The following is a 23,838-nucleotide window of genomic DNA, read 5'->3' as shown; positions in this document are numbered from 1 at the left end:
CTATGCACCCAAATTGCGTGAAAATGTAATCACATGTCAGTTGTAGTATAATATATTTGTCCAATGAATACCCGTTTATCATCTGCATTTCTTCTTGGTGTAGCAATTTTAATGGCCAGTAGTGTATCATTGGGGGTGCGTAGATTTAATTTGGTTTTGTATTGTCATATGTTGTATGTGTTTTCGAGTATCGTAAGCCTGCAATGGACAACTGTCTTTTTGAAGGGAGAAGGTATGTCCAGTCACAGTGATAAGCACCGATCCGGACGCGTGCGTGGTGCAGTTACATTTAGCCAGGACGAAGAAATAGACTCTCCAAGGGACATCATGGAGCCAAAATTGAGCTTGCAACTTGTGAGGAGCATTGGATCTTCTCCACCTACGAAAATTAATAGTAGTAGCAAGTTGTTTTGAGTAGGGAGTATTTACAGAAGCGAAACGTATAGAGCTCGATGGGAGCGGAATTTTAATCAGTGGAACTGCGTGTAACATAGTAAGACCAACCTTCCATCTGCCAGCATCAATTTCTGGAGTCACACAATTGAATGTTACGCAGTCACAGCTGCACTGGCCAGAAGCCACTTTAGAGTTTTTGTCGAGGCAGAATCTGACCTTGTTAAATCAAACTCTGGAGATAGGTCTGTTGATATGCGTAAACCAGTTCATTTTAGAGCAAAGGGGCGTAAATCAGCCGGACTGCTTGTGCAACATGTCGCTCAGTATAGGGAAAGGCAACGGCAAATAACGATCATTCTGAGTACCTCTGTGCCAAGTGTCTTCACAGCCTTACCTTTGTTACGTGTTTTTTTCACTGTGATCAGGCGGAGAGCCAATTCCTAGAGGGAATCAAGGGTAGTCCAAGTTCCAGTGGATTGGATACCAAGGGCGTGAGACGAGTAGGTAAAGGGTTGATCGAGCAGTGGTCGTCCAGTAAGGAATTTTTACGTCTTGTTTCACGTCATGTGTTTTAAGGGGCAATAGACCACATGTAAGTTTTCTAAAAGTACGGAAATATGTCATAGGTGCCGAGCCAAACAAGTTAAGAGTTAGTTAGAGATCAACCAGGGGAACAGGCCTTTCCGAAGGAGGAGAATAATGTAGCGACACTACCGTTTCGGATAGGAAAAGTCAGTTTTGGTGCAATATTTCTGAGCGCGCATGATTCAGCCAGACATGGTCCTGATTGCAGTGAGTTATGCTCACCAACACTCGTGAAGTAAAGTAGAGGGCAGAGGGGCATATAACCATCGGATAAAGTACATGCAGCGATTCGCATGATGCAAATCACTGGCAGAAGGGGCCCACAGGATAACTTAAGTGTGTGAGTATGTGATGCCGAACGGCGCGTTTAGCAAAACAGAGGCGCACAGCTGCATTTAAATAGGTGTCTGTTCACTAACAAGGCATTCAAGTGTGGCAGCTATCCTTGAGGGCTGGGTGTGTCACACCACCAGCTACACACAGCAGCAGATGGGGCGCCAGTGTTCCAGTCCACGGCCGGTTGCAGGTTCGACCCTCTGAGGCCGACGCGTGGTCCATAGCTGGCCAGCAGCTGGCCTCTCCACGGCTTGCTACCACGGGCAGTCGTCCTGTCTCCCAACGTACCAGAGACATGCAGGGCAAGGACCACAGAATCAGCTGCCAGATCATGGGCGCTTGTTGTTGCCGTGACCCAAACCATGCCGGTGGTGACACACGGTGCAGGCCACCTTGCAGTTGTCAGTGGGCTGTGCTGAGGCAGCGAAGGATGAAGGCCACTGAGTCAGCTCCCGGCACAGACCTGACGTCGTCGTATCACCGTGGCCGTACAAGGCCTAGCAGAGCGCACGATGGGTCACTGAGGTGGTGTCCTCAGCATTGCAGGACCTGGTGACACAGACCGAGGAGAATGCGGCACTGTGGTTACAAACAATAAATCTTTTGGGAAACTTGGACGAGTTTTAATACAGCGCATCCTGACAAGTTCCATCCATGTCCAACAGCCACCTACGTTACTATCAGTTCTTCATGGGACTTCTCAGGAAGGTAGATCTTGGAGAGAGAACATTGAGTTATATATTTCTGCACTGAATTTTCTTTCTTCGCAAGTTTGTATCCACCTCTACATGTATTTCTATCTGTAATAATATTTTACTTTTTTATGCAGTTTTGTAACTACATTTGTTTTATGTGTGACCTTGACTTAAGTTGTGTCTGCTTCATTTTCTGTTCCTGTGTCGCTATATGATGTTTAATTTTCTCTATCAGTCCTGCTGTCATTTAGTGTCATGATTATGTTTAGTCTTGCTGTGGCTCTGTACAGCCTGTATCTTGGCACATCCTTCTTGTAATGTTCTTGAAAGAGCTCTATGTTCAACACTGTACGATAAATGGTGTGCTACAAAACACTTGTGCATGCACCAGCATTGTGTTCTTTCGGCAGAGGAGTCACAGATCACCATCTGTCCTGCTTGACAGAGCAGAAAGGCGTCCGAAACGCACATTCTGTGGTGAGTCGTGGAGGTCTAATCATTTAGTGCGTAGTAGTAGTTTCACGGTCCTTCTACCTCTTTCCACAGATTCTCACGACAGTAGCACGTGAGCATCCGATCAGGTTCGCCGTATTCGAGGTATTCGTTCTCAGGCTCTGTGTAATAATAATCTGTCCTTTGTGAAAGTGGCTTATCTCAATGGATTTCCCCATTTTCAGCCTATGTCTTCGCTATGTTAGTCCCCCATCCATGTATGCTCCACATACATACTTTTGTTACCGCTTCACTTGTCCACAACGCCACTAGGTGGTCAAAATGTTTTGGCTGATCATCGTATTTCCGATCTGTGTTTTCCACTAAGCAAAGGACTTTGTTTATCATATGGTGAGTTGACCTGTTTTTCCGAAATTCATGCTGCTGCAATCTAAGCCCCATTAGTTACCTGTATGAGTTCTGTTTGTCACACAGAACTTTTTCTTTGACCTTAGTGAGTGCGTTCAGGCAAAATTGCTGTTATTATTTTGAACTCGTTAGATATTTCTCCGCAGATTTCTTAGTTATTACAGTGTGTGCCAATTTCCATGCTGCGTTTAATCTCCTCAGCCATAGGGCTTTGTTTGGGCTCTCAGCTAGAATGAGCAGTGCGATCTGTTACACGACTTCCAAATGGGTACCACTGGCGTTAGGCGGCCGGGGTGGCCAAGCGGTTCTAGGCGCTTCAGTCTGGAACCGCGCGACCGCTACGGTCGCAGGTTCGAATCCTGTTTTGGGTATGGATGTGTGTGATGTCGTTAGGTTGGTTAGGTTTACATAGTTCTAAGTTATAGGGGACTGATGACCTCAGATGTTAAGTCCCATAGTGCTCAGAGCCATTTTTTGAACCATCGGGGTCCGAGGTGACCGTTTCTCTTTCGTACTCAAATTCTGGTTTTGATTGTTGGTGGGTGTGTATTCGTGAATCCGTCATTTGATCGTCATCAGGTTGGAGTTTTGCAGTAAGTATTCTGCCCAGCCTTGTCTCAGCATTGACAAGAGCTATTGGGTTTGAATTTTTTTTTTTAATTTTTTAAAGCAATCCCAATATGTTTTCAGTAATTGTGACTGTATAAAGTTGTTCTAATGTTATTTCTTTTTAAAAAATGGCAGTTCTGTATTTGTTTTTCGTCTCTGTCTATGTTTTTGTTATCTTGGCTGCTTTCTCTGGCATTGTTTGCTCGGTAGTGGCATTTTCTAGTTCGTCTAGTTTGTTTTCAAGTAACTACGAGCTGTTGTTGCCATCAATGCAGTCAATACATCGATTGTGTAATCCATGCTTCCTGTTACGTTTTGGAGATGATGACCGGTTTTGGTTTTTCGCAGTCTACCTTCGTCTACTTTAAGGAGTAAATCGTTCACTGGAAATGTCATCTGCTATCATGCGCCTGGGTTATTATTGTAAATGGATTATGGTCATGTTGTACACGAGGGATAAACCGAAAGAGATAGCATTGTCTTAAACAGATGGGCCACAGCAAGATGGAGGTCTTAATGCCCATCTGACCATCATAATTTAGGTCTGCTGTGGTTTCCCGCAGTCAAATGCTAGGATGGATGCTCCTATAAGACTATGACCGTCTGCCTGTCCTATTCTTGTCAATCAAGATCTGTAAGTATGCAAGTGACTGTATATACTGGGTGGGACAAGTAAAAATGGCCTGGATATCGGAGTTCCAGAGTACAAAGAAATACAGCTGAGGAAAGGAAATACAGTGCTAACCTGACTATAGCAGATTTTGAAAGAGACTACCATTCATCTCTTGGCACTTTTGGGACCTGATCAGCAAGTTACTGAAGCCAGATCAAAGCTGGACTGCAGGAACAGCTGCAGTCTCATCTGAAATGTTCTGCTGCACTTCTTGAAGATTATGAGGGTAGATGTGATGCATCTTAGACTTGATGGATCCCCACACAAAATCATCGCACACTGAAAACTCAGATAACCTGGGTGGCGGCGACTAGACTGCCCTCTCCTAACAACTCCGTCAGGGGTGAAGACTGTGTAAATGTGCTCCAAGGTTCAGCCGGCTGTGAGCAGTTGCTCCATTCTGTTGGAAGTAACTATAGGTCTTTGCCTCCTCCGTTAATGCTGCCATTCGTCCAGGCGACTTTCATTTGCCCCACCCTGTATGAATTTAGATTTGTTGTTCTTAGATTCTCATGGTGTGACATGTCCAGTATCCTTGTAAAAGTCATCTGTAGATGAATAAAGCTCCCAATACTACTAGAATCCCATACCGGGAAAACCTACGATCCCTTAAGCGATTTTCGACTGGGTATTTGCCCCACAAAAATGCTACAACTCCTTCCCAATATTCACACACCATGCACTTCTCCTCGCCTGCTGTGTGCGTCTACCCTCCCGTACTAGAATGCTGCAAGAACAACATCGACTGAGGTAGTGCAGTGGTTAGCACACTGGACTCACATTCGGGAGGACGACGGTTCAAACCCGCGTCTGGCAATCTAGACATAGATTTTCCGTGATTTCCCTAAATCGCCTCTGGAAAATGCCAGTATGGTTGCTTTGGAAAGGCACAGCCGATTTCCCTCCTCATCCTTGACACAATCCGAGCTTGTACTTCGTCTCTCATAATCTTGCTTACTTTTGTCGTGAATCGCTCGCGCAGCACAAAGTCTCAAGCGACTGGAAAAAAGCGCAGGTGACTCCAGCATATAAGAAAGGTAAAAGAACCGACCTCCAAAATTACAGGCCAATATCCCTAACTTCCGTTTGCTGCACAATCCTTGAACACATTCTCAGTTCGAATACAATAAACTTTCTTGAGGCTAAGCAGCTTACGTCCACGAATCAGCATGATTTTAGAAAACATCGCTTTTGGGACACTCAGCTTCCTCTTTTCTCATATGATATACCGAGAACTATGGATGAAGGGCAACAGGCAAATTCCATATTTCTAGATTTCCGAGAAGCATTTGACATGGTGCCCCATTCCAGGCTGCTAACGAAGGCACGAGCATATGGAATAAGTTCACAGATATGTGAATGGCTCGAGGACTTCTTAAATAGTAGAACCCAGTAGGTTGTCTTTGACGGCAAGTGTTCATCAGAGACAGGGGTAACGTCACGAGCGTCCCAGGGAAGTGTGATAGGACTGCTGTTGTCCTCTATGTACATAAATGTTTTGGCGGACAGGGTGGGCAGCAGTCTATGGTTATTTGCTGATGACGCTATTGCGTACCCGTAAGGTCTCGAAGTTGAGTGACTACAGAAAGACACAAGACGACTTAGACAAAATTTCCAGTTGGTATGATGAATGGCAGCTAATCCTAAACGTGGAAAAATGTAATTTAATGCGGATGAGTAGGAAGAACAAACCTGTAATGTCCGTATACAGGGTGTTACAAAAAGGTACGGCCAAACTTTCAGGAAACATTCCTCACACACAAATAAAGAGAAGATGTTATGAGGACATGTGTCCGGAAAAGCTTAATTTCCATGTTAGAGCTCATTTTAGTTTCGTCAGTATGTACTGTACTTCCTCGATTCACCCCCAGTTGGCCCAATTGAAGGAAGGTGATGTTGACTTCGGTGCTTGTGTTGACATGCGACTCATTGCTCTACAGTACTAGCATCAAGCACATCAGTACGTAGCATCAACAGGTTAGTGTTCATCACGAACGTGGTTTTGCAGTCAGTGCAATGTTTACAAATGCGACGTTGGCAGATGCCCATTTGATGTATGGATTAGCACGGGGCAATAGCCGTGGCGCGGTACGTTTGTATCGAGAGAGATTTCCAGAACGAAGGTGTCCCGACAGGAAGACGTTCGAAGCAATTGATCGGCGTCTTAGAGAGCACGGAACATTCCAGCCTATGACTCGCGACTGGGGAAGACCTAGAACGACGAGGACACCTGCAATGGACGAGGCAATTCCTCGTGTTGTTGACGATAACCCTAATGTCAGGGTCAGAGAAGTTGCTGCTGTACAAGGTAACGTTGACCACGTCACTGTATGGAGAGTGCTACGGGAGAACCAGTTGTTTACGTACCATGTACAGCGTGTGCAGGCACTATCAGCAGCTGATTGGCCTCCACGGGTACACTTCTGCGAATGGTTCATCCAACAATGTGTCAATCCTCATTTCAGTGCAAATGTTCTCTTTACGGATGAGGCTTCATTCCAACGTGATCAAATTGTAAATTTTCACTATCAACATGTGTGGGCTGACGAGAATCCGCACGCAATTGTGCAATCACGTCATCAACACAGATATTCTGTGAACGTTTGGGCAGGCATTGTTGGTGATGTCTTGACTGGGCCCCATGTTCTTCCAACTACGCTCAATGGAGCACGTTATCATGATTTCACACGGGATACTCTACCTGTGCTGCTAGAACATGTGCCTTTACAAGTACGACACAACATGTGGTTCATGCACGATGGAGCTCCTGCACATCTTCTTCAGTCGAAGTGTTCGTACACTTCTCCACAACAGATTCGGTAACCGATGGATTGGTAGAGGCGGACCAATACTCTCTTGACCTCAACCCTCTTGACTTTCATTTATGGGGGCATTTGAAAGCTCTTGTCTACGCAACCCCGGTACCAAATGTGGAGACTCTTCGTGCTCGTATTGTGGACGGCTGTGATACAACACGCCACTCTCCAGGACTGCATCAGAGCATCAGGGATTCCACGCGACGGAGGGTGGATGCATATATCCTCGCTAACGGAGGACATTTTGAATATTTCCTGTAACAAAGTGTTTGAAGTCACGCTGGTACATTCTGTTGCTGTGTGTTTCCATTCCATGATTAATGTGATTTGAAGAGAAGTAATAAAATGAGCTCTAACATGGAAAGTAAGCGTTTCCGGACACATGTCCACATAACATATTTTCTTTCTTTGTGTGTGAGGAATGTTTACTGAAAGTGTGGCCGTACCTTTTGGAACACCCTGTATATTATTACTAGCGTCCAGCTTGTCACAGTGAAGTCGTTTAAATATCTGGGCGTAACGTTGCAAAGCGATATGAGGTGCAACGAGCGTGTGAGAACTGTGATGCGGAATGCAAATGGTCGACTTCGATTTACTGGGAGAATTTTAGGAACGAGTGGTTCACCTGTAAAGGATACCGCATATAGGACGCCGGTACGATCTATTCTTGAGTACTGCTCGAGTGTTTGAGATCTGTACCGGGTCAAATTGAAGGAAGACATCGAAGGAATTCAGAAGTGAGCTGCTACGTCCGAACAAAAGTGTTACAGAGATGCTTCAGGAATTCAAATGGGAATCCCTGCACGGAAGGCGGCGTCCTTTTGGGGAAACACTATTGAGAACATTTAAGGAACCAGCGTTTGAAGCTGACAGCTGAACGATTCTGCTCTCGCCAACATACATCACGGGCAAGGACCATGAAGATAAGATATGAGGAATCAGGGCTCATATGGAGGCGTGCACACAGTCATTTTTCTCTCGCTCTACTTGCGAGTGGAACAGGAGGGGAAATGACAAGTAGTGGTAAAGGATACTTTACGGTGGCTTGCGAAGTATCTCTGTAGATGCAAATGTAGATTTCGATGTTGACATTAAGCTCAATCTTCATTTTTCAAGAACGTACCAACTTTCGCCCTCTGCTCTCCAATACTAAACTTCGTTGCATGTCACATTTACCGCCAACTAAGTGTCAACAACAATATCCCCTTATTATCAGCGCACTTACTCTGTGCTTCTATTGGTACACTTTTTGACGCTCCATATCCAATCCCAACGAAACTTTAGCCCTCCTTCTACATTACCACAAAATCCTCTCACAGTTCTATCCTTCCATCAGGAAAGAACAAAATACTCCTTTTCCACTCAATGGCAAAGCTTACCTTCTTCCAGCTTTTCTCCCTTCCTATGAAACCGTTGCCCCATATTGTTCATTGCACATAGTTTTCCAGCACATTCCCCCAAAATAATGTTTTCATCTTTTGCTTACTGTGTTCAGCTTAGTGTAGTCAAAACTAGTCCTTCATTTTTGCTGTAAACTATATTGTGAGTTGTTATGTTGTAGAAGAATGTAATTATTAATTCCATTACTTCAGTTTACAAATATCCTTTAAAAAATTAATGGAACATATAATCATTTTACCAGTGTAATGCTTAATACTTGAAAATATTATAAAGAACCTCAGCTAATGACCAGAAATGTAACTCTACTACTCTTCCTTTCTCCTGAGCAATAATGGGAATATATATGTAACCCTACTTACATTTTATTTGCATATTTTTGCAGGGGTGGTATTTCAGCTGAACGAGGGCTACTCGACTGAAGGTGGAGATGAACATCTAAATATACATGGAGTTGAAAGTGGAGTTGGAGGTGTAGGTACATATGGTGGAGATGGAGTTGGAGGTGGAGCTGGAGGTGGAGTTGTAGGTGGAGGTGGAGGTGGAATGCAAGACGTATCTATGGGTGGAGGTGTCAGTATAGGTGTAAGTGGAGGTGGAGGTGGAAGTGGAAGTGGAGGTGGAGGTGGAGGTGGAAGTGGAAGTGGAGGTGGAGGTGGAGGTGGATGGGTAGGTGGAGGTGGAGGTGGATGGGGAGATGGAGGTGGATGGGGAGGTGTAGGTGGAGCTGTAGGCGGAGGTGTAGGTGTAGGTGTAGGTGGAGGTGGAGGTGAAGGTGGAGGTGTCGGTGGAGGTTTTGGTGTAATTGCAGGTGGAAATGGAAGTGGAGTTGGAGGTGGAGGTGGATGGGGAGGTGGAGGTGGATTTGTAGGCGGAGGTGTAGGTGTAGGTATAGGTGGAGGTGGAGGTGAAGGTGGAGGTGGAGGTGGAGGTTATGGTGTAATTGCAGGTGGAAGTGGAAGTGGAGTTGGAGGTGGAGGTGGATGGGGAGGTGGAGGTGGATTTGTAGGCGGAGGTGTAGGTGTAGGTATAGCTGGAGGTGGAGGTGAAGGTGGAGGTGTCGGTGGAGGTTTTGGTGTAAATGCAGGTGGAAATGGAAGTGGAGTTGGAGGTGGGTGGGGAGCTGGGAGTATTTGGGGAAGTGGAGGTGGAAACTGTAGTGGAAGTGGAGTATGGAATAACTGGTTCTCATAAATCTGGAGCAAGGCCTGACAATTCCACAAGAGGTCTACTACAAACACTAGGCAAACTGAATAGCAGCTCAGTGGCCATTTGGGCGGTAAACTTAAACACAAATTTTGAATGTATTAATGAAAGTATAACATATATTCCTTTGAGTTAGGTTCCAAATACAACATTCCATTTGACTATGTAAATATGAGATAACTTTTTAACTTATAAGCAAACAGCAACTACTCACTCTTTACTGATTTACTTCATATACTAAAACAAATTTTGCATAACTGTTTGTTCCGAAGTAAATGCAGTTTATTACATTATCATCAGCATGAATTGTAGCATTTCATTGTTTAGTGTTTAAACTTCATGACGTGAAGTATATGTTGCATCACATGAGTCTTCCAGTATCTTGTAGACTGTATATCGGTGAATCCTGTACACAAACAATAATATGAATTTTGGAAGACACACAATTACATAATCAACATCCAACTATGAGATGTTTTCACCAATATCTGAACTATTTTATACCACCATAAAATGAAACACTTTGAGCCCAATGTCCACCAGTACTGTCAAAAATAAAACCTACTGTTCTCTAAATAATGTGACATCAGTGACGTATTCCTGCTGAAAATATAAGTTCTTTGACAGAAAGTACCTGTTATAATCTTGCATGTTAACCAGTTTACAGTTTTTGTTATCCATGGAGTACTTACCGCCCTATGAAAGTTAAACTTGCAGCACAAAAATAAATTCTTAGTTTCCATTACCCCCAAACGACAAGAGTACCTACTTCCTATGGAAGGTATCAATCTTTAGCTGGTGAAATGGCCAAGTGGTTCTAGGTGCTTCAGTCTGGAACCATGCGACCACTACGGTCGCTGTTTCGAATAGTGCCTGGGGCATGGATGTGTGTGATGTTCTTAGGTTAGTTAGGTTTAAGTAGTTCTAAGTTCTAGGGGACTGATGACCTCAGATGTTAAGTGCCATAGTGCTCAGAGCCATTGGAATTATTTAGCTGGTGAAAGGTTATTTTCAGTTCTTAACTGAATGATTATATCAAACTTACCTCAGTGACAGGAAGGTCACCTAATGTGCTCGTCAACCAGTAATTGATGGTATAACAGAAAATAGTAGCTGGCAGCTCTTAATAATGATTCAATGTTTGTGTGCCATCAAAATTAACTCTTCTGTTACTGATAGTTTGCAAATAATATGTCCTGGCAAAGTTTTTAGGAGTTTGCAACTAGAAATGGGTAATAAGTTTTGGAAATATGCTGCAAGATGTTTGATAAGACACATGGACTAAACTTTACATTTTATCTTACCTTGATATGAAGTTTATAAACAAGACGATTTTAATTTGAAACCGTTATATTATTGATTAAGGAACCGCTCAGATTTATTAATGTGCTACCTTTGCATTTCTTTATGAAAGTTAAAACTAATTTGTTTCTGCACAACATAATCTAAACTTCACATAAAATGAAAAATTGGTCTTTGCAAGATACAGAATGCAATATTCTGGGAATAATTGTCTAACAAATATTGTACGTATGCTCAATTATTATGTAATGTTCGATCTGCATCCGTTTACATTAGAGTAGATTCAGTTTTCGTTCTACAGACCCTAAACATGTGATTATTCTGTGGGTGTGAAACATGTCAGGGAGTGTAACATAAAACATTTGAATATAATGCTTTCTACCCAGCACATTTGTAAGGAGATTGTCGAAATAGGAGAATGCAATGCAGTAAACTGGAACATCTAATATTTACAGAATTAACAGGTTATCAGAATGAAACATTGTTATGCACCATTAATAAATTTATCATACACAAAATACCTAATCTTGACTGTTGTGACCAAGAGCAGCCAAAACTGAAATTTAACAGATATTTTTACTTAAGCTGGCTTAACAGTCTCTGTTAAGATATTCATCTATGGAGTAGAAGGAGCTGCCTATCAAAAAGTCTTTCAAACTCTGTTTAAACTGTGCTTTATTTGAAACCAGGTTTTTAATGGTTGCTGGCATTTTATTGAAAATGGGTATTCCTCAATATTGGACCCCTTTTTGGACCAAGGTAAGTGATTTTAGGTCTTTACATAGATTGTTCTTATTCCTAGTATTGATACAATGTATTGAGCTATTGTTTGGAAATAGAGATGTATTACTTGCAAAAAATTTCATTAAGAAATAAATATACAGTTGCAGTGGTTAGAATATAAAGCTCCTTGAACAGGTTTCTACATGCCATTCTTGAATTTACACCACAAATGATTGTTATCACACGCTTTAGCACCCTAAAAGCTTTTGCTCAGTTTGATGAGTTGCCCAAAATACGATCCCATATGACATAATAGAATGAAAGTAAGCAAAGTATGCAAGTTTTTTATATTTATATTTCCTACATGTGACCTCATTCTTACTGGAAATACAGATTTATTTAGTGCTTAAGCAATTCTCTGGTATGCGATTCCCAACTGAATTTGTTATCGAGTTTAACACTGTCAACCTCATTCATCTGCATGTCTTCATATGTTATACACATGCTCGAAGGAAATCTCTTTGTGGGTTCTGAACTGCATCTAGTGGGTCTTCTCAAAGTTTAATGACAGTCCATTAGCTTTAAACCACTTATTAAAGTCAGTGAAAATTTGATTAGCGGCTATTTTTAAATCTGTACTTGACTTGCTTTTTATTGCGATGTTTGTAGCATCTGCAAAAAACAAACTTAGCATCTGGCAGTGTAACATACGCAAGGTCATTAATATACACAATAAAAAGCAATGGACCAAGTTGGGACCTTGAGGAACACCACATATAATTAGTTCCCAGTCAGATGAAGACTGACTGCTTATTGCGCAGGTACTTTGCAATGACACCCTTCGTTTCCTGTTAGATAGATAAGACTCAAACCATTTCACAGCATTGCCAGTTACGCCATAATATTCTGATTTACTTAAGAGAATGCTATGGTTCACACAGTCAAAGGCTTTTGACAGGACACAGAAAATGCCAGTAACTTTTAATTTATTATCTAATGAATTAAGTACATTCTCACTGTATGTGTAAATAGCGTTCTCTCTATCAGAGCCCTTAAGAAATCCAAACTGTGAATTGGACAATATATTATTTGCAGTCAGATGCTTAAGGAGACACTTCAACACAACCTTATCAAATATTTTTGAGAAAGCTGGAAAAAGTGAAATTGGTCGAAAATTTCATGATATCTCTTTATCACCCTTCTTGTAAAGAGGGTTAACTTCAGCATATTTTAGCCAGTCTGGAATTCTTCCGCTGATAACTTAAGATAGAACTCAACTCGAATGAGAACATTTTGATTAACTTTGTTGATATGTTATCATACCCACTGGAATACTTCGATTTTAAGGATTTTATGATGGATGCTACTTCTTTGGGAGACGTGAGTGTCATTTCCATTTTACTGAAGCTATTTTCAAAGACTGGTCTCAGATACTCCATTGCACTGCCCCCAAACTTGATAACCCCAAGCTGTCAGTGACAGAAATAAAGTACTTGTTTAAGAGATTTGTAACACTACATGTACTTGTTACCAAAGTCTCATTTATTTTTAGAGCTTTCTGTTCCTCTTCCTTTTTGGCCTCACCTGTGTCTGTCTTCATTACATCCCATACAGCTTTTATTTTGTTGCCTGACGTAATTATCTTTTTCTCACAATAAAGCTGCTTTGATTTCTGGATTACTTGCTTCAATATTTTGCTGTGTTCTTTGTAATGCATTACAATTCTAAGATCAGAGTGTACCTAGATATTAGATATGGTCTCCTTTTTGTCCCACGTGATATCTTTATTCCTTGTGTAATCCACATTTTTTTTTTTTGACATCTGTGTGTTTTGAGTTACATTTAGGGGAAAACAATTTTCAAAAATGGAGGTAACTTTATTAATGAATGCTTTGTATTTTCCATTTGAGTCAGAAGTATTGCAAACATCTATCTAGTTCATGTCTTTTGGTAATTTCCTGAATTTCTCAATTTTTGACTTATTTATTACCCTCCTGTACTCAGATGTAATAGATTTTTTTCCTGACAAGTTTCAACATTAAACACATGATGTTGCATGTCATGATCAGGTAGCCCATTTACAATTGGTTTTGTGATATGACTTTTTTCTTTCGATTTGTCTACAAAGATATTATCAATAGCAGTCTCAGAGCATTTACATATCCTAGTAGCAAATTTCACACTAGGAACTAAATTGAATGATTGTGTTACTGCAGAGCTTCCAGATTTTTTTTATGAAGAGGTTAAAATTTCCTGAAGGAGATCTGTATATACCTACTACTATAAAGGCCGTATTATGAAATACTACTTCTGTGGCACAAGCTTGTAAGTGCAACTCTGTGTAAAATACACTCCTGGAAATGGAAAAAAGAACACATTGACACCGGTGTGTCAGACCCACCATACTTGCTCCGGACACTGCGAGAGGGCTGTACAAGCAATGATCACACGCACGGCACAGCGGACACACCAGGAACCGCGGTGTTGGCCGTCGAATGGCGCTAGCTGCGCAGCATTTGTGCACCGCCGCCGTCAGTGTCAGCCAGTTTGCCGTGGCATACGGAGCTCCATCGCAGTCTTTAACACTGGTAGCATGCCGCGACAGCGTGGACGTGAACCGTATGTGCAGTTGACGTACTTTGAGCGAGGGCGTATAGTGGGCATGCTGGAGGCCGGGTGGACGTACCGCCGAATTGCTCAACACGTGGGGCGTGAGGTCTCCACAGTACATCGATGTTGTCGCCAGTGGTCGGCGGAAGGTGCACGTGCCCGTCGACCTGGGACCGGACCGCAGCGACGCACGGATGCACGCCAAGACTGTAGGATCCTACGCAGTGCCGTAGGGGACCGCACCGCCACTTCCCAGCAAATTAGGGACACTGTTGCTCCTGGGGTATCGGCGAGGACCATTCGCAACCGTCTCCATGAAGCTGGGCTACGGTCCCGCACACCGTTAGGCCGTCTTCCGCTCGCGCCCCAACATCGTGCAGCCCGCCTCCAGTGGTGTCGCGACAGGCGTGAATGGAGGGACGAATGGAGACGTGTCGTCTTCAGCGATGAGAGTCGCTTCTGCCTTGGTGCCAATGATGGTCGTATGCGTGTTTGGCGCCGTGCAGGTGACCGCCACAATCAGGACTGCATACGACCGAGCCACACAGGGCCAACACCCGGCATCATGGTGTGGGGAGCGTTCTCCTACACTGGCCGTACACCACTGGTGATCGTCGAGGGGACACTGAATAGTGCACGGTACATCCAAACCGTCATCGAACGCATCGTTCTACCATTCCTAGACCGGCAAGGGAACTTGCTGTTCCAACAGGACAGTGCACGTCCGCATGTATCCCGTGCCACCCAACGTGCTCTAGAAGGTGTAAGTCAACTACCCTGGCCAGCAAGATCTCCGGATCTGTCCCCCATTGAGCATGTTTGGGACTGGATGAAGCGTCGTCTCACGCGGTCTGCACGTCCAGCACGAACGCTGGTCCAACTGAGGCGCCAGGTGGAAATGGCATGGCAAGCTGTTCCACAGGACTACATCCAGCATTTCTACGATCGTCTCCATGGGAGAATAGCAGCCTGCATGGCTGCGAAAGGTGGATATACACTGTACTAGTGCCGACATTGTGCATGCTCTGTTGCCTGTGTCTATGTGCCTGTGGTTCTGTCAGTGTGATCATGTGATGTATCTGACCCCAGGAATGTGTCAATAAAGTTTCCCCTTCCTGGGACAATGAATTCACGGTGTTCTTATTTCAATTTCCAGGAGTGTATATTAATGTCAATATTCTTGAAATCAAAACCCTTTCTGACAAATGTGACAACTTCTCCTTTCTCCATATTTTCGCTATATAAGTAAGAAGCTGTCTTGAATACTGTAACATTTAACATATCTACACCATTGATTACATGATGTGCAGAGAGGCAGAATATATCAACTGGTATGCTTAACTCTAATTCTTCTACACAAATAAGCAACTCATTAAGCTTACCCCTTAGTCCTCGGATATTCCGATGCAATAACGATAACTGGTTTTGTGCACTGGCTGAATTACAACTGGATGAACCTAATTTTCCTGCCAATTTTTTAGAATCTCTAGTTTCCATCAGAGGCTGTCTGTATGAGTTGTGTACAATAAAATTTGCTTTCTGGCTGTTTGTTTTATCAATGCGAATGTCACGTTCATCATCTGAACATCTTTTGTTTCTGCCCTCCCTAACCTAAAGAAGAAAAACTGCTGATCTGTCTCTTGTACAAATGGTACTTTACCACTTGTGACAGTGCCCCCACTTAAGTTATTTGCTCTTTTGGCCATGTAGTTTTCCCTTCTCTTTCCTTTTGAGGTGAACGCCATCCCTAGTATAGTCCCACTGGCTAACAGAGCCAACAGGAACCATACTGATATGAGACTCCATATCTGATAAAAGCAGCCGTTCCACCTCTAAATTAACTCTCCTAACAGAAGACTTTAAATGAGGCTGGTCATGGTGCCTCAGAACTGACACAAACCCAACACCAGTATGTCTCGTTGCTGAAGCTGTCTTTACCAGGGTCACTCTCAATTGCGTAACTAGGGTTTCTATCCATGCTGTTGCCCGTCCCACCCACTATTATCATGGTGTCTTCCTTTGTGAAGTCTTTGCGAAGTGAACCTACATCCTCTATCACCTGACCCATACTTGCACTAGGTTTACAAATCACGATATTCTCCTACTTATACCAGACTCTTACCACCACAATGACGTCCACCCGAACGGTCAAAACACCCCACAACTACAGAGCTATTGAGTCATCTAACTATTTTTACAAGGTCTTTGATCTGACGCTGGAGGCCCACTTGTTTCTAGAAATCATGGAGTCTTACAGGCAGCTGACTCCACTTGCTCGCGAGTGGACATGGTCTATCGAGAATGCTTCGTCTGCTGCTGCTTAGGAGACGGTAACTTTGACTTGTGCCTTGTAATAGAACGCACAGTTAAAGCCAAATGTGACTCAAATTTTAAATGCAAAATCACACTGATGACACTGTAAGAAAATAAATTCATGAGTACCACCCGCAAACGATATGTTGCAGGAGCCATGTTAGTGATACTGTACAATACACACTGCGTGAGGTGACTGCTCTGTTTAAAATTGGATTACTGTAGCCTACTACACACGCACTATGTTATCAAAAGTATCAAGAAACCTGGCTGAACATGTGAAACTTCTTCATTATTTATATTTTTTTACTTAAATTGCAATAACTGAGAAGGTGAAACTTCTACGTTATTTAATTCTGAAACTACTGGAAATTGAATGCAAGTGTCACTTTGCTATTCTTTATCATTTCAACACTGATCTACAGAATTCGCTCTGACAAACCAAACTCAAACTTCTACTATTTGTTAATTACGAACAATATTCAACGGTAACGCGATTTGACTGCTTTAAAATTAACTCAAAAGAAAGGCCCTGAATTACAAGAAATCCTAACAAGAACCCATACATATCGCAAGTCACTTACATCATAGAAAATCTTCATTACACGAACTACAGCAATGCAGCAAACACCAATAAAGCCAGCTAATAAAAGATTCTAACTACTGTAGGCTCTAATAGGCATGTGGTTAGCAAAGCAAAGATTTTGTTGCTGAGCAAACAATGCATTTAGCAGATTTTACCTTAAACATGTGACAACCAGTTCAAAAATAAATATATATAATCATAAGTAATAACCCCCCCCCCCCCCCCAAGAACCATGGACCTTGCCGTTGGTGGGGAGGCTTGCGTGCCTCAGCGATACAGATAGCCGTACCGTACGTGCAACCACAACGGAGGGGTATCTGTTGAGAGGCCAGACAAACGTGTCGTTCCTGAAGAGGGGCAGCAGCCTTTTCAGTAGTTGCAGGGGCAACAGTCTGGATGATTGACTGACCTGCACTTGTAACACTAACCAAAACGGCCTCGCTGTGCTGGTACTGTGAACGGCTGAAAGCAAGGGGAAACTACAGCCACAATTTATCCCGAGGGCATGCAGCTTTACTGTATGGTTAAATGATGATGGCGTCCTCTTGGGTAAAATATTCCGGAGGTAAAATATTCCCCCACTCGGATCTCCGGGCAGGGACTACTCAGGAGGACGTCGTTATCAGGAGAAAGAAAACTGGCGTTCTACGAATAGGAGCGTGGAATGTCAGATCCCTTAATCGGGCAGGTAGGTTAGAAAATGGGAAATGGACAGGTTAAAGTTAGATATAGTAGGAATTAGTGAAGCTCGGTGGCAGGTGGAACAAGACTTTTAGTCAGATGAATACAGGGTTATAAATACAAAATCAAATAGGAGTAATGCAGGAATAGGTGTAATAATGAATAAAAAATAGGAGTGCGGGTAAGCTACTACAAACAGCATAGTGAACGCATTATTGTGACCAAGATAGACACGAAGCCCATGCCTACTACAGTAGTACAAGTTTATATGCCATCTATCTCTGCAGATGACGAAGAAATTGAAGAAATGTATGATGACTGGAATTCGGTAGTAGGAAAAGGGAGAGAAGGAAACGTAGTAGGTCGAAATGGATTGGGGCTTAGAAATGAAAGACGAAGCTGCCTGGTAGAATTTTGCACAGAGCACAACTTAATCATAGCTAACACTCGGTTCAAGTATCATAAAAGAAGGTTGTATACGTGGAAGAAGCCTGGAGATACTGACAGGTCTCAGATAGATTATATAATGGTAAGACTGAGATTTAGGAACCAGGCTTTAAATTGTAAGACATTTCCAGGGGCAGATGTGGACTCTGACCACAATCTATTGGTTATGAACTGTAGATTAAAACTGAAGAAACTGCAAAAAGGTGGGAATTTAAGGAGATGGGACCTGGATAAACTGAAAGAACCAGAGGTTTTACAGAGTTTCAGAGAGAGCATTAGGGAACAATTGACAGGAATGGGGAAAAGAAATACAGTAGAAGAAGAATGGGTAGCTTTGAGGGATGAAATAGTGAAGGCAGCAGAGAACCAAATAGGTAAAACGACGAGGGCTAGTAGAAAACCTTGGGCAACAGAAGAATTATTGAATTTAATTGATGAGAGGAGAAAATATAAAAATGCAGTAAATGAAGCAGGAAAAAAGGAATACAGACGTCTCAAAATGAGATCGACAGGAAGCGCAAAATGGCTAAGCAGGGATGGCTAGAGGACAAATGTAAGGATGTAGAGGCTTATCTCACTAGGGGTAAGATAGATACTGCCTACAGGAAAATTAAAGAGACCTTTGGAGAAAGGAGAACCACTTGCATGAATATCAAGAGCACAGATGGAAACCCAGTTCTAAGCAAAGAAGGGAAAGCAGTATATAGAGGGTCTATACAAGGGCGATGTACTTGAGGACAATACGATGGAAATTCTGTGAATGAAACTGCATTTTCGCGAAATTCGGCAACAGCGTAGCGTGCGGGAGAGAGATTCTCGCAGTCTTGTCTGTAGCTCGTGCTAGCCGCTCCTTGAGAGAATGAATCTTACTGGCTCCTAGCAGTTAACTGTGGGGGATGCACAGAACGGCTGAAAATGGGGCCGCCTTCCTACATGACGAGAACTTTAGTGCCAGTGCATATCACAATGCCCTGAGTATATAAAGCTATAATCTATCATAGACAAAGCTTTCACTCCGTCTTCAGGCCACAAGTGGCCCATCGTGACCATCCGACCGCCGTGTCATCCTCAGTTGAGGACGCGGATAGGAGGGGCATGTGGTCAGCACACCGCTCTCCCGGTCGTTATGATGGTTTCCTTTGACCGGAGCCGCTACTATTCGGTCGAGTAGCTCCTCAATTGCCACCACGAGGCTGAGTGCACCCCGAAAAATGGCAACAGCGGATGGCGGCTGGATGGTCACCCAACCAAGTGCCGGCCACGCCCGACAGCGCTTAACTTCGGTGATCTCACGGGAACCGGTGTATCCACTGCGGCAAGGCCGTTGCCCCACAGGCAAAGCTTTGACCCATATTAATTGTAAGGATCTACAGATCGCATGCAGCCGTACGGTACGTAACACGCGCTTGCCAGCCAACTTATCTGAAATGCTGACGATTTGTTTGGTCTGTACACGTGTGGCCGGTCACAGTGCGACGTAGGGAGTAAGCGACTGGCTGTCGTCCGCAGTGAGCGCCATTTTAACTAGCGTGGCCTCAGGCGCGAATATGTCTCTTTCCTTGGCTCACCAAGGAGCCTTTCTATACAACCATAATTAGCCAGTGCCAGGATATCAGACACAGTAATGATGGGTGTGCATAGCATGCTTGTTTTTAATCATCCTTTGTTAATAAAACTTTTTAAACTTACTTCTCGGTGTTTGCGTGTTGCCATACCTCAAGGAGCCACTGCTTACAAATCCTGACAAATATTTCGTCTGATTATCATCTGGAGCAACAACACAAACATCCCCCTTATAGAAGTGGCGTCAGGAGTGGGATAATTATGGAAAATCTACAGTCCTGAAGAAGTGCAGCACAACGTGAACTTCGAGCAGTAGCAGCAGCATGAACATCTTCCGACTGCACGGGGACATCCAACGCTGGAATTCAGGTTGGTCTACTCCAGTTTGGCTGGAATACGAAAGGCAGTGATGGATTTTTATTTTACGTTTGAGTGACTCATTGGCGTTATATCAGATGAAATGTCGCAATCCAGTCAAAGTAACGTTGTCGATCTACAAACTGTTATTAATGAACTGCAAGAAGCGACTCGGCAGTTAAAGGCAGAAAGAAGCGAGCATAACATTCAGAAAGACTTGCCAAATAATAGTTAATGCAGTACCAGTACAACTGAAATAAAGAATTTTTCATTATTGCCATCAGTACCAGTGTTTAGCGGGAAACCCGAAGATGATGTGAAAGTGCTTTTTCCGTAAACTTGAAGGAGCCGCCCTGTTAGGATCATGGGCAGATTCCGACAAGCTAGTGGTTGACAAATTAAGAATTCAGGGAGCAGCACAAGTTTCCATCAGCGCGGAGCCTACTTGCGTGAAAACTGAAGATTACAATGAGTTTAGAACGACTGCTGTTCAGAGATTTAAACATAAAAACGGGATCAGATTTTACAGAGATCAGCTTCGCAGCGAATGCGACGAGACGAATCCACCGAGCAGTTTGCCGACAGAATTCGAAACATCAACGCTCAAACGTACGAGTTAGTAAGAGATGAAAATGAAAATCGCATTCAGTTGTTCACAGCCGACCAGAGAGACTTGGACACATTCATCCCCGAGGTTGGCATTCCATCTCATGGGAGTATCATGCTGCTCATACGGGATGATATTCATAGTCAACCCATATCCCTGACTACCGTCCTCCAAGCTGTTGCTGTTCGCCTTTTCCTTCCCCACCTGACTTTTTCCCTCTGTGCCATTTATGTCTCTCTGTCATTCGATGTCATCAGGGCAGATGGGACCTGGATAAACTGAAAGAACCAGAGGTTGTACAGGGTTTCAGGGAGAGCATAAGGGAACAATTGACAGGAATGGGGGAAAGAAATACAGTAGAAAAAGAATGGGTAGCATTGAGGGATGAAATAGTGAAGGCAGCAGAGAACCAAATAGGTAAAAAGACGAGGGCTAGTAGAAAACCTTGGGTAACAGAAGAAATATTGAATTTAATTGATGAGAGGAGAAAATATGAAAATGCAGTAAATAAAGCAGGAAAAAAGGAATACAGACGTCTCAAAAATCAGATCGACAGGAAGCGCAAAATGGCTAAGCAGGGATGGCTAGAGGACAAATGTAAGGATGTAGAGGCTTATCTCACTAGGGGTAAGATAGATACTGCCTACAGGAAAATTAAAGAGACCTTTGGAGAAAGGAGAACCACTTGCATGAATATCAAGAGCACAGATGGGAACCCAGTTCTAAGCAAAGAAGGGAAAGCAGAAAGTTGGAAGGAGTATATAGAGGGTCTATACAAGAGCGATGTACTTGAGGACAATATTATGGAAATGGAAAAGAATGTAGATGAAAATGAAATGGGACATATGATACTGAGTGAAGAGTTTGACAGGGCACTGAAACACCTGAGTCGAAACAAGGCCCCCGGAGTAGACAACATTCCATTAGAACTACTGACAGCCACGGGAGAGCCAGTTCTGACAAAACTCTAGCATCTGGTGAGCAAGATGTATGAGACAAGCGAAATAACCTCAGACTTCAAGGAGAATGTAATAATTCCAATCCCAAAGAAAGCAGGTGTTGACAGATGTGAAAATTACTTAACTATCAGTTTAATAAGTCACAGCTCAAAATACTAATGCCAATTCTTTACAGACGAATGGAAAAACTGATAGAAGCTGACCTCAGGGAAGATCAGTTTGGATTCCGTAGAAATGTTGGAACACGTGAGGCGATACTGACCCTACGACTTATCTTAGAAGAAAGATTAAGGAAAGGCATTTGTAGACTTAGAGAAAGTTTTTGACAATGTTGACTGGAAAACTCTCTTTCAAATTATGAAGGTGGCAGGGGTAAAATACAGGGAGCGAAGGGCTATTTACAATTTGTACAGAAACCAGATGGCAGTTATAAGGGTCGAGGGGTATGAAAGGGAAGCAGTGGTTGGGAAGGGAGTGAGACAGGGTTGTAGCCCATCCCCAATGTTATTCAATCTGTATATTGAGCAAGCAGTAAAGGAAACAAAAGAAAAATTCGGAGTAGGTATTAAAATCCATGGAGAAGAAATAAAAACTTTGAGGTTCGCCAATGACATTGTAATTATGTCAGGGACAGCAAAGGACTTGGAAGACCAGTTGAACGTAATGGACAGTGTCTTGAAAGGACAGTATAAGATGAACACCAACAAAAGCAAAACGAGGATAATGAAATGTAGTCGAATTAAGTAGGGTGATGCTGAAGGACGTAGATTAGGAAATGAGAAACTTAAATTAGTAAAGGAGTTTTGCTAGTTGGGGAGCAAAATAACTGATGATGGGCGAAGTAGAGAGGATATAAAATGTAGACTGGCAATGGCAAGGAAAGCGTTTCTGAAGAAGAGAAATTTGTTAACATCGAGTATAGATTTACATGTCAGGAAGTCGTTTCTGAAAGTATTGGTATGGAGTGTAGCCATGTATGGAAGTGAAACGTGGACGACAAATGATTTAGACAGGAAGAGAATAGAAGCTTTCGAAATGTGATGCTTCAGAAGAATGCTGAAAATTAGATGGGTAGATCACATAACTAATGAGGTGGTACTGAATAGAATTGGGGAGAAGAGGAGCTTGTGGCACAACGACATATTCTGAGGCATCAAGGGATCACCAATTTAGTACTGGAGGGCAGCGTGGAGGGTAAAAATCGAAGAGGGAGACCAAGAGATGAATACACTAAGTAGATTCAGTAGGATGTAGGCTGCAGTAGGTACTGGGAGATGAAGAAGCTTGCACAGGATAGAGTAGCATGGAGAGCTGCATCAAACCAGTCTCAGGACTGAAGACCACAACAACAACAACAACAGGGCAGACTTCTGTCAGCTTACTGGGCAGCTACCTTCCCCATTTTTGCTACTCAGTGACTTCAATGCACATCATCCCCTTGTGGGTTCTCCCAGGACCTGCCAGCGAGGTTCCCTCTTGGCTGACCTCCTTAACCAACTTAACCTCTTCTGCCTTAACACTGCAGCACTCACTTTCCTTTCCAATTCCTTGCACACCTATTCCCATTTGGACCTATGCTTCTGCAATGCCCAGCTTACCCCTCATCTTGAGTGGTCCATTCTTTCTAACACCTACTCGAGCGATCGTTTCCCGTGTGCTATAAGTTTTCCTGACTCCTACCCCATCTGCTTGCACACCCAAATCGCAGCTTACTTAGGCTGACTGACAGCCTTACTCCACCCAGGCGACCTTCAAAGAATAAAATTTCGCCAGTTGTGATGACTAGGTGGAATATCTCACTAACGTTATCCTTACTGCTGCAGAACATTCCATTCCTTGCACTTCCCCTTTACCACATCATGTCCCAGGCCCTTGGTGGTCTGAGGCATGCTGTACGTTGTGGATTGGCAAGACAGCCAACACACTATGAGAGGAAGCCGAAAGGCACGCGTTTTAGCTCACGCAGGCTGGCGTGAGGTCTGGAACAGGTCAAGGAAATGGGACTATCAAAAAACGTACGTAGCTGCTGGAATACTTAACTTTAATCCATAATTGGTGAACATCGCTCTTGACGGTACATGTTTTACAGCTTCAATAGTAACTGGTAATGGCGCC

The 23,838-nt window shown here is 43.2% G+C and overlaps 1 protein-coding gene across 1 annotated transcript; it reads left to right on the top strand.

Annotated features, from left to right (window-relative positions):
* Positions 1-8,930: 8,930 nt before the first annotated feature.
* On the top strand, positions 8,931-9,563 carry LOC124550667 (glycine-rich cell wall structural protein 1-like). The gene has a single exon (XM_047125391.1). It carries the CDS (start codon positions 8,931-8,933, stop codon positions 9,561-9,563), a length of 633 nt encoding a protein of 210 aa, XP_046981347.1.
* Positions 9,564-23,838: the final 14,275 nt, after the last annotated feature.

The sequence above is a fragment of the Schistocerca americana genome, chromosome 9 (genome assembly GCF_021461395.2).
Source record: "Schistocerca americana isolate TAMUIC-IGC-003095 chromosome 9, iqSchAmer2.1, whole genome shotgun sequence".
Classification (NCBI taxonomy): Eukaryota; Metazoa; Arthropoda; class Insecta; order Orthoptera; family Acrididae; genus Schistocerca; species Schistocerca americana.
The sequence above is the reverse complement of the archived record's forward strand: the minus strand, read 5'-3'. Positions and strand labels throughout refer to the sequence as shown.

Bases quoted from the DNA above. Each gene is read 5' to 3' on its own strand.
- LOC124550667 (XM_047125391.1), top strand. From the start codon at position 8,931: ATGGGTGGAGGTGTCAGTATAGGTGTAAGTGGAGGTGGAGGTGGAAGT.